We start from the raw sequence: 10,801 nt of genomic DNA on the forward strand, positions 1-10,801 counted from the left end.
CAGTTTAAAAAGGGGTTATGCGTGGGGCTATTTCTTAGCCGTATACAGTGACCCTCTCTGGTCTCCACTGGTTTCCTAACAGAAACAACTGACAGCCATTAGCTGAGCTTCACTGGCTTTAAATATGACATTTAGGTCTGAGAGCATTGCAAATCACTGATGGGAAATGATAAACTTTGGTGATTTGCGTGTGATGAATGAAAGGAACATTTTACTTTACCAGTTATTAAATCAAATTGTGTTTATTTCATCAAGTTATGTTAAAATTTTTCATGCTTTAGTCTATGTGCATTTTCATCATACAGTTTTTTAGGGCTCCCTCCACTGTCTTCAGCTGGTACAGAACGCTGCTGCTCGACTTGTTAGTGGGACAAGGAAATTTGAACACATCACTCCAGTGCTGGCGTCGCTATCATTGGCTCCCTGTCAAATTTCGATTTCATTTTTAAATTTTTACAGCTTTAAACGGACTTGCTCCCACACACATCTCAGATTTATTATCCTTGTATGTACCCCCACGACCTTTGAGATCCACAGATGTAGCCCTGCTGGTTTTTCCCAGGTCATGCTGTGACAAAAGGCAATCAGACTTTTGCCATTAAACCCCCCACACTGTGGAACTCACTGCCTAGTAAACTCAGACACACTACATCTCTTGGTTCTTTTAAATGTCCCCCTAAAACTTTTCTTTTCGTGCAAGCTTTTGAGAATATCTGATATATTTTTATTTGTAATGTTTTTATTCTAATTTATTTGTCCTTTCTCATTCCATTGTTTTATTACTTCATTGCTCATGTTCCTTATTTTTATTTTATCTGCCTTGCTTTGTTTTTATTTTCTTTTTCTTTTCCACCCACACTCATATTTTCATCTTTAACTTATACTTCCACTCCTGTTACAACCCTGATTGATCACGGGATGAAAGTTCAGAATGAGTTTAATCAGAAACAAAAATGTTTATCAGGAGAAATGAAATCCAACTGTGTTTATTAAGGCAGAATGAATAATATCCTCCTATTAACCCAAGAGTGGACCTGTAACGCCAACACTAAAGTTACTGCTTAGTTAAAATACAGTAAGTCTTCCAATAAATACATCTGACATTTAGATCATGTATTTATTCTGAGCAATTTCCACACTTTCTAAGCTGCGAATAGTACTGACAGTATTGCATGTGCATCCCACAACTACACACAGCTGATAACGCAGGGTTTTAAGGGCTGAATTTATCAAAAGATGTGCAAATAAGTCAAGCCGCATTACTTCTTTTTTGAATTTATTCACTTTTTCCCATTTTTTATATAAATATCATGAATCAATCTTTAATTATAACTTGTTTTGTCTGTCTATTGCCTGTAGCCCACATCAGTGTAATAACATTGAGCATAATGAATTGTGTTTATAACCCACAGCATTATAAAATAATGAGAAAAGCAGAGGAGAGGGAGGAAGGACATGGAGTGGCTGAGAGGGGGGGAATGAATGAAACAAAGCAGAAAAGGAGAAGAAAGCAAAGGAACAGTTAACAAAGAAAGGAGGGATGAGTGGACGAAGAAAGGATAAAAAATTACCAAGTGCATGTAGAGAGAAGAAGACAGAGGGAAAAAAGAAGAAAATGAACAAAATAACTGTGGTTGCTGATGTAAATCTCCCCCAGGTTAAAACAAGATGATAATTAAAAATGTACTGCAGGGTCACACTGACTGTGTGTACAGTGTGTGTACACGTGTGTGTCTTACTCTGCAGCCTTTACTGCTGTAGTTGGGTTTGTGTGTGTGTGTGCGTGTGTGTGTGGTGGGGGTGTCGGGGGTGAGATTGCTGTGCCCATTAAAAGGTGTCCCTGCTGCAATCAGTGTACAGAGGCCTTAGGGCCTATTTGTTGCTACATCAATCTGGAGTTAATGGAAACACACAAACACACAAACACACACTCGTGAACACATCCAAACACATTTTCCGCCTACAGTGCTAACATTGTCAGAGAGACCGCTGAACAGCAGGAGACACGCATGTATGCATGCACGTATGCACTTGAACACACACACAGCTGGCAAGGAAGCCAGACACAGCAGAATACAACACATACTGTTTAGTACACAATCAAATCAATCCATCACATTTTAAATGTCTTTCTTCATTTTTTTTTTTTATCAGACTTTATTCCCATCTAAAACAGGTTGGTGGCTTTTGTTCAAATTCCCAAGAAAAGCCGGATTTCCTGCTTTCAGTGCTAACTGACATTTTCAGGGATTGATGTAAATTGCCAATCCAAACATCCTATACTCTCAATCTGAAAATCACCCAGTGAAGATGAATCAGTGGAATGACTACGTTTGAAAATGTCATGTTTTTTTTCCTGCCAGCTCTCATCAGTAGATAAGGCAGCGCTGTAGCGAGTTGTGTGCGGCCTCTATAAATGTTTTAGCACAGAGTAAATTGGATTGAGTACATACAGTCACTGTTAATCGCTCACTAGATTAAAAAAAAAGAAACACAGCAGTACAGGAATGGGTAGAGTGCAGACTGATGGTGAGCAGCAGGCCAACAGAGTGGTCTGACAGAGGCAGCATCTTCATTCAACTGTCTCACCCAAGACACCAAATCCCCACCAGCTGCCGGGCTGCTGTTCTGTACAGGAAACTGACCTCTGACCTGCCTATTGACGGATACGATTTCCCTACAGGGTTCAGTGAAATCCCTATCAAGCCCACTGGCCCCAAAATACTTTTTTGTGCCAAGTGAGCAACTTTCACTGGAATGAATGGGGCACCATCTTGAAACACAATATCCAATGCTCTTAATATAAACATGCCCTTTATATTAAGGCATTTTGATGTAGCTTTGTAGCCTATGCACATCAGCTGCAGTCCAGCCAACCTGATTGTTCATATCACATGGTAAATGGGAGAAAGTAAGCACAGTTACTGCAGGGTTATAATGTACCAAGCACAATATGAGCTCATCACACACATTACATCCGTATTGGTTGTGCGAATCAGTGGGCGAAATCCGACGCTGAAGTATAAATCAAAACCTATGCTGACGTATCTATGGCAGGACCACCTGTTAACTACTTGCTATAGGTAAAATTTCAGCTTCAGTGTTCATTTATGCCTGAAGGTTGTACTAGAGCTGACCACCTGTGTTTTGAGAAAGCAGACACTGAAGTGTCCATAGTAGTGTCTCAATAGGGCACAGACATGATGTGCAATAAAGAAACACCACAGAAATGAGCACTTTGCACCAAAAATGGAGACCTCAAGGATTACCACTTTAACCTAAGAAAAAAGAAATAGAGAAGAGCTGTTGGTCCTTACCAGGCGTGATTTCTATCACTGTGTCTTGTCTCTCCGGGGGAAAAAGGACCTTGGGAGGCTGAGTGGTCTGGAGAGCTGAAGAGAGGGAGAGGGAGAGAGATACAAGGAGAAGGTTGATTATCAGAAGTGTGCATTTTAAACTGATGAGCTTTGGTTCGGTAGACAGATATCATTAAATCTTAAAAGACAAAAGTAAAGCAGAAAATTCACTTTCTAAATTAACATGCACACATTCATTCATATCAACTCAACTATTAATACGTATGACTGATCTGAGTAAAAAGGAATGAAGAGATGTCTTTATTCTTGAAAAGAAAATTTAGAACATGGGGTGTTTAATTTATTCACTGCAGCAATACTCTGTACACCAAAAAGGAGGTTTAATGTACTTCTGTCAACTGGATAAAAGCACCTGAACAAGATAGAGCTCTATCTGTCCTTGTACTACATGTTTGTAAAAAAAAAAAAAAAGCATAAAAAACAACATTAGGGTCAGAGAGTTGAAGAGTGACAAGTAAAAGTATGTAACAGGCAACATACAATAAGGGGGGTCTGAGATGTTGGTAAGCCCTAAAAACAGTTGCAATGTGGCTGTAGAGCACCACAGTACATTATTTTGTAAGGAAAGGCCCTGCAAGAGTGCTGACCTTTGCTCTACCAATTGATCACTGCTCTGCAGCATCACAAAGCCAAAAATAAAGAGAGTGAAGCTCACTGACCGTCACACCTGCTAGATGCTGCCTCAGCCGCAGATGCCACTCAGTGCACAGCTTGTCTCACCTCATGATTTCTTCCTGTCTCTTTGCAGACAAAACAGGTTGACTGACTGACCGCCTTTCAACTGTGATGACCAGCGGACACTCTCTGCTTCCACCTGAAGCACCTCTTAATTTCACCTCACTGGACTCTGAACACCAATGCTCTCTGCTGTCCGCCACCTTTTCCCCTCACCCACTCCAAGTGTCTAATAATCCTCTGAGTGTTCCCATTCTTCTCTGACACAACACAGTACAATTTGTTCTGTGTCAAAGATTGAGAAACTGATTTCTGGTGTCAACCAATTCCTCATGATCATCCAATGATCGTATTAATATACCGTTTTTGTAACAAGTAACACGTCATGGAAGCAGGAGTAAAGATGACTGTTATTCCAAGAACATCCAGTGCAATGCTGTACATTCCCTTAACCAATTTACTGACACGGTCAAAGAACAAAATTAATGAGAAATAAAAAAACAGCACAGGACTGAATTACACACCACTACTTAAATATTGGTCTTTGATTCCATTTCCATTTGTCCAGCACTAACAACCAAAGCTCAGTGTTCATATCAGAGTGTGTGGCAGTGCTTCCACGCCTAAAACACTAATAATTTGGGTTCCATTTCAATACTTTCACTACTAACCCTTGTCTATCAGGTCAGGAATGACAACTTTGTAGAAAGCTACTGGTTGTATGGCAACTAGTGGCACTTCATTTATTTAAGTGTACATTCAGTGCTAGTGCTGTCAGCTAAAGGTAGCAATTTTAGCGACGACTTTACAGTTTAACGTCTAAGTAATATGGAAAAGCCACCATGGAAAAAACACTGTATGGTTGAGGAGAAAAGGAAGGTTTCAGGAAAAATGGATCAACTCTTACTTTGTCGGACCTCAGGGAAAAGATAAAGAGATCTGCCTAATCTGCAAACAGTTGAATTCCTACTGTGACTTTTTCAAAGTGACATACAAATTCTACACAGACAGAGTTTTTATTTTATTTTGTAGCTTGTAATTTGTCAATCCCTCTATCATTCCATACCTCTCTTTGTTTCTCTGATAAGACTGATAGCTTAATTTGCATTCTGAAGGGACTGCTGCACCCTTGTGAGATTAATGAAATGACCCTTCACCTAGACCTACTCCTCTGGTCTGTCCTCTATTCCCTCTATACCTTTCCTTTCCTTTCAGCTTCCTCACTGTTTCCCACATGTATAGTAGTATATAGCTGTATATAGCCTTGAGTTGTATTAAACATTAAAAGTAAACAAAAGTAAATATTCATGGTGTTCATATGAATAGTAAAACCATATGCCAGGTGTGGAAATCTGTCATTTCCTTCATTTTCTCTCAGTCAAAGCTTATTTAGTTGGAAAATTCGTTTTTTCAGCTTTAATTTCACGAAAATAACGAAAAACAAAAACAAATTTCATGGCTTTAAGCTGGGTTAAAAGTCATTTTGGTTGGGTGCACACAGGTGTATTTGCCTGTATTTTGGGGACTCGTGAACTTGACTGCATCAAAGTGAGAAGGAGGCACAGTAGGAGCTGTGTCAGTAGTGATTAAGTAGTGGTGCAGTGCGTCTCTCCTACATGCACCCTTGTCTTCATCAAGTGACACACCTAACAGATCCTACTCAGAAGCCTGCATGTCTGTTTAGTGAATTGTATTTTTTTTATCAACAGAAAGTCTCTCAAGCTGAAAAGAACATTCTAATAAAACCATTAGCACTGTGCAGAGCATTATTTTGTATCATTCTGACCTTACTGGACACACAAACATCATATGCCATTTACTTACAAAAGCCAACTCTCTCTCAAGAAGGAAAATTGTGTGAGTGTTTGGGGTCTGTGTTAACCTGAATAAAAATCTGAATATCAAAAGGTGCGTGGTGAATAGATGATAATGATGGGGTGGCTGTTTTCTTTTGGCACAGAGCTTCACAGACACACACACACAGAAACATGCATTTGAGATCTTTCTACCTTTTATAATGCTTGCTTGTCTTGAAAATTACAGAATGCCATTGATGTGGAAATGTGAGTGAATGTGTGTGGAGAAAGTGCCATTAGGGTTAAAGGCATTTCAACCAACTGTGTGCTTATCTCCTTCTGCAATCATTACAGGGGATATCTTTCTGGCGTTTTTTAAGTGTGTCTGTGTGTCTGTGCATGTGTGTCATCTGATATGAACGTATGTGAGCGCCAGGAAGTTCAGAGCATTTGAAAGTCATTCGAGTAACTTTTCTGTGATTTAAAATCACTTTGACGCTATCTGAATCATCCTGATCTGATAATTTCAGTTTACCAGGTGCTCCGTGGAGATTAAAACAAACACTTTGTTATTGCACTCTTTATCTCCACGGATGGAATGAGCACAGTGTGTCAAACCAAATGTGATCTTTTTTTTCGTTTCCATTTTGAAATCTGATGACAGTAAGATTCACAACAAATAAAATGTTACTACTACAGTATAACAAGAGGACATTTGTTAACATTTAAACCATTATTCACAATTACATCGCCATTTTCTCAGCATGATGTTAATTATTCCTGCTCTTTGGCCTGTAATGTTTTGTACTGCAAATGGAATGACCTCAGAATTTTAAGTATAACTTAATTTTGACCTTTTTCTCCAATAAAACACTTTCTGTCTCAACTGACCTTTGACACATTTAGACCTTTTATTGTGTCCCAGGGGTAGAGTTTTCAAATCTCATTTGGAAGACATTTTGTAAAAGTATAAACTCATAAGCACTGTTGTACAAAGCTATGCAGTCAGACGAGAAGATGTACGTACTGTGGTTCTAGATGAATATTGTCACAACTGATTAATATGCTTGGGAATGAGAAACAAGAGTCAATTATGGTTCGGATTCACAAAAAGTCAGGTCTATGGTTTAAACATACATTGTAGAGTTTTCTTCAGTTTCTTGTGTTTTTCATAAATAAATTCATCTTTGAGATGTGTTTTAGCTAGCTGGCAGTTGCCAGGGAATACTTGAAAAGTTTGTGGAGTGACTCATGTAATTTGAAAAAATAGAAATTTCAATTTAATTTAAAAAATATATATCAACATATTGAGTCAACTTAAATACCTTAAATACAACAGGTGTTACATTTGGCAGTGCCTGAAAACTAGTTAGTACAAGTCTGGATAAGCTAAAATTTATAGATAAATGGTCAACATAACATATGAACTGTCAGAAATATTATCAAAAGAATCCTCTACAAATGGACCAATACTTGAAAAAAGTAGTTAAAATTGATAACTGGTTGAAACATATTGTCTAATTTAAATTCAATGAATTGATTGGTGGTGTTGAGTTACCTTATCACAGAACTGTGGTGAAAAAAGGAACCACTGTGTTACATTGTCATCTCTCAATCAGTGGAAGAGGGTAAAAAAACAAGATAAAGTTTTTGAGCGAGCAGACATTTTCAGCTTGGACTAAACTACACTGTCAGCCATCCTGTTCCCTAAAAAAACAACAGTGAAAAATGTGTACATTCTGTGCTGTTCAGTGTGCATATTTAGATGCTATATTCTGTATATCAAATTGATTTGACCTTTTGGGGAAATATGAAATGTCTGGCAGAGCAGAGAAGCGGGAGACATTAATGTTTAGTCCTGATACATTTAGACTTGTATGTCTTGGCCTATTCACAGTAACACCCATTTATTTCTGTCTGAATGCCATCTAATTTGATGTAATGTTTTTCACTCTGATAGCAAAATCCTGAGGGGAAAATAGGGAAATTGATGCACAGCAAAAAGCCAGATGCTTTTTCTTATTATAAACAACAGTGTGACATTAGGAAATACTGAGTGAAATGCTGCTGTTAAACAGATACATAATCAAGTGAATCTTATCAAAACAATAATTTGGTTACTGACTTTTCTCTCTGTATCCCTCACATCCTCTACCTTTTTTATTGTTGTTTTTAACTCCATTTTCCCTGCATTCAACTTGTTTTTTGTTCCTTTATAAAAATGGAGGAACCTTGAAAGCAACAGAGCGGAGTAAGCGGCACCGAAATATTTGACATTTTTATGCCTGTTTATGATCTTACAAGTAACTTCATCATAACTTCATTGTAACCCATCACATCTAGTTAGCTCTCTGTCACCACTGCTGCAATATTTACACTGTGTGTGCATAAGAATGTGGTTTTGTGTGGGCCTGTGCGTGTATTGGTATTTGAATCGCTCATGTCCTCTAAATGGACACAGAGTTAACATGTCATTAAAAATGAACACTTCCAGAGGAGTGTGTTTGTTTGTGCGTGTGTATGCTGAGTGGGTCTGTAAATGTGCTCGGAGTTATGGAATAAATGTAAGTCAACAGCATGTACCCAGAGATATGGAAATGTACTTGTGTGGGTGTGAATGTGTGCAGATTTCTGCATGTGTCTGCACACATGTTTATAGACGTCTTTATCAGTGACCTTGTTTGTGTGTGTGTTTGTGTGTAGGTGTGTGTATACATGTGTGACATGTATAAATATTTATCTCAATGCTGCGAGTGTACGAGACAAGCAGACAACAGAGGGCGCTAATGTTCCTCTCCACCTAAATTGGCCTTGAAAAATGTGTCATTTGTATTGAAGGATGTTGAATGGAGCCTGGACCTGACAGGATGCATATGAAAAGAGAGAAAAACTGTATTTTTATTTAGAGCCCCTGCACAGCTGAAGAAATGTGGCAAGTTGAAAACAAAAGCAGCAGAGGATAATGCTGCGTTCATGTTTTTCTGGTATGGAAGCACGATTGTACTGTTGAAAGTGGGACACTATAAACTTCATATCATATACAAGACTAAAAGCACTGAAACCAAATCCCTATATCCCTATAAATACCTGTACATCATTTTATCATTATTGTTGTTGACATGGCACCAGTGTAAAAAGAAAGGACCTTCTGGAAACATTTTTTATTCGAGGCACTTTACATAAACACATGCTGGTCCTGGACATCTACGCTGACTATGTACATGTTTATCTGTGAGCACAAGAAGAAGCATACCCATTACTAATATGGTACATGCACATATGATGCAACTTCTGCTGTTCCACCCTGAGCTGTACTGGTAGCAGTCCTACCCTTCAAAATGCATCGACATGAGTTGAAAGGGATGCATTTAATAAACACTGAACGATATTAGTTTGCATCACCTGCAGTTTGTTCTTAAATTTAGTTGTCAAACCACGATACCATAACTTGACGTTGGAAACAGTTTGGGGAAAGGGAAGGCACAAAGAAAGTGGCATGTAATTGAATAAACCATCATCGTCTCTATCTAACTATCAATCAATAAACCATATAATGTAGTCAAACCTTTACTAAAGCCAGTTGGGAGAGCAGAAAGGATCAAGAGACGCCTTCAGTGATGTTCTTCGCCTCTTCTTTCAATGACGAAATACTCTCCAGTATTGATATAACTGATGTTAACAGCTGCCATTTCAAGCAAACAGTCACTCCTCCTACACGTTTCCTCACACACACACAGCACTAAATAGCTCATCTGTAGCTGCCAGTAGTATGATGCTGATTGGTCTAAACCACTGTGGTTTGGACACAAGGACAACAACTTAAAGTCTGGCCAGATGGATTCTCACATGATCTAGCAAGTCCAGCTGCCTTGCATGGTTAACTATACCAAGCAGAACAGGCATAATCAAAATGACAAGAATTCTCCCAACAGAAAAGTCTCAAAAGCTTTCTTTTACAACAGGAACTACTAGCACTCTTAGATAATATTTGAGCAACAACAGATTCACAGGAAGATAAAGGACTAAAAGAGGTCCTAAAATAGAGCCTCTCGGCATGCCATATGTAGAATGCAGAATGATTATTCAATAAACAGACTGATCTTCCTAAAAGACGGTGTTCTCCTTTAAATGCAGTCACATAGCAGACTTGACACAAACACTCTTGGATGTAATTCCAACATCTACTTAGAAAATGTGAAGGGTGAATCATTTTGGGCTGCAAAAACAGCCTCTTGGAAACTGAAAGCTGAATCATAGCGGAGATGATGCAAGTCCAGGTTTATGGTAATGTCATTATGATGATCTGGTGTTGTGTGAAATATACATAGGCCTATTTCTGATGCAACGGCAACTCTTCAGAGAGAGCCAGAGCCCGAGGGCTGAACACACTGTGTAAAGAAAGTGTGTGTGAGATCGATGGGCTTTAATGTGAGCCGGGTTCAAGTGCTGAGGTGGGGGAAACATTAAACGAAAGCACACTCTCTTGTCACACACACACAGGCGTATGCATTGTAGATCATTATCACCGATACCATCTGCTACGGAGCAGTGCCACACTAGAGGGACACCCTGATGGAGGAAACAAGCGCTCTCCCTTAACTCTGCACATAGAGCTGAATGATTAAAGACATAAATTAAAAATGAAAGGCCCTGTAGGGAGGGGATAAGGTTGCAGAGGAAGAAGAACAACACTTGATGAGCTTGGAGCTGACAGGTACCAGGTGAACAAATTTAACTGGCTAAAGCGCACAGACTAGCACTTTAAAATGTTTTGAGAGGTTGCAACATCACAGTATAATATCTCACTACAAGGTCTAGTACAGAATATGTCATCTATATATGTATTTGTTATTTTTAGAGTGTATTTGTTATTTTAGCAAAACAATACAGAAAATACACTACAATAATTAAAGTATAAATCAAGCAGGAAAGGATTGTTGCTCTTGTTACTCC

The 10,801-nt window shown here is 38.7% G+C and overlaps 1 protein-coding gene across 1 annotated transcript in view; it reads right to left on the minus strand.

Annotated features, from left to right (window-relative positions):
• The window catches only part of il1rapl2 (interleukin 1 receptor accessory protein-like 2), a 286,063-nt gene that overhangs the window by 47,668 nt on the left and 227,594 nt on the right, over nucleotides 1–10,801 (minus strand). The window contains exon 6 of the mRNA XM_035668767.1: nucleotides 3,318–3,392. Coding sequence (XP_035524660.1) covers nucleotides 3,318–3,392 — 75 coding nt within the window. The remainder of the gene's footprint in view (nucleotides 1–3,317; nucleotides 3,393–10,801) is intronic.

Source organism: Morone saxatilis, unplaced genomic scaffold (assembly GCF_004916995.1).
Source record: "Morone saxatilis isolate NCDOM2014 unplaced genomic scaffold, NCSU_SB_2.0 Contig22, whole genome shotgun sequence".
Classification (NCBI taxonomy): Eukaryota; Metazoa; Chordata; class Actinopteri; family Moronidae; genus Morone; species Morone saxatilis.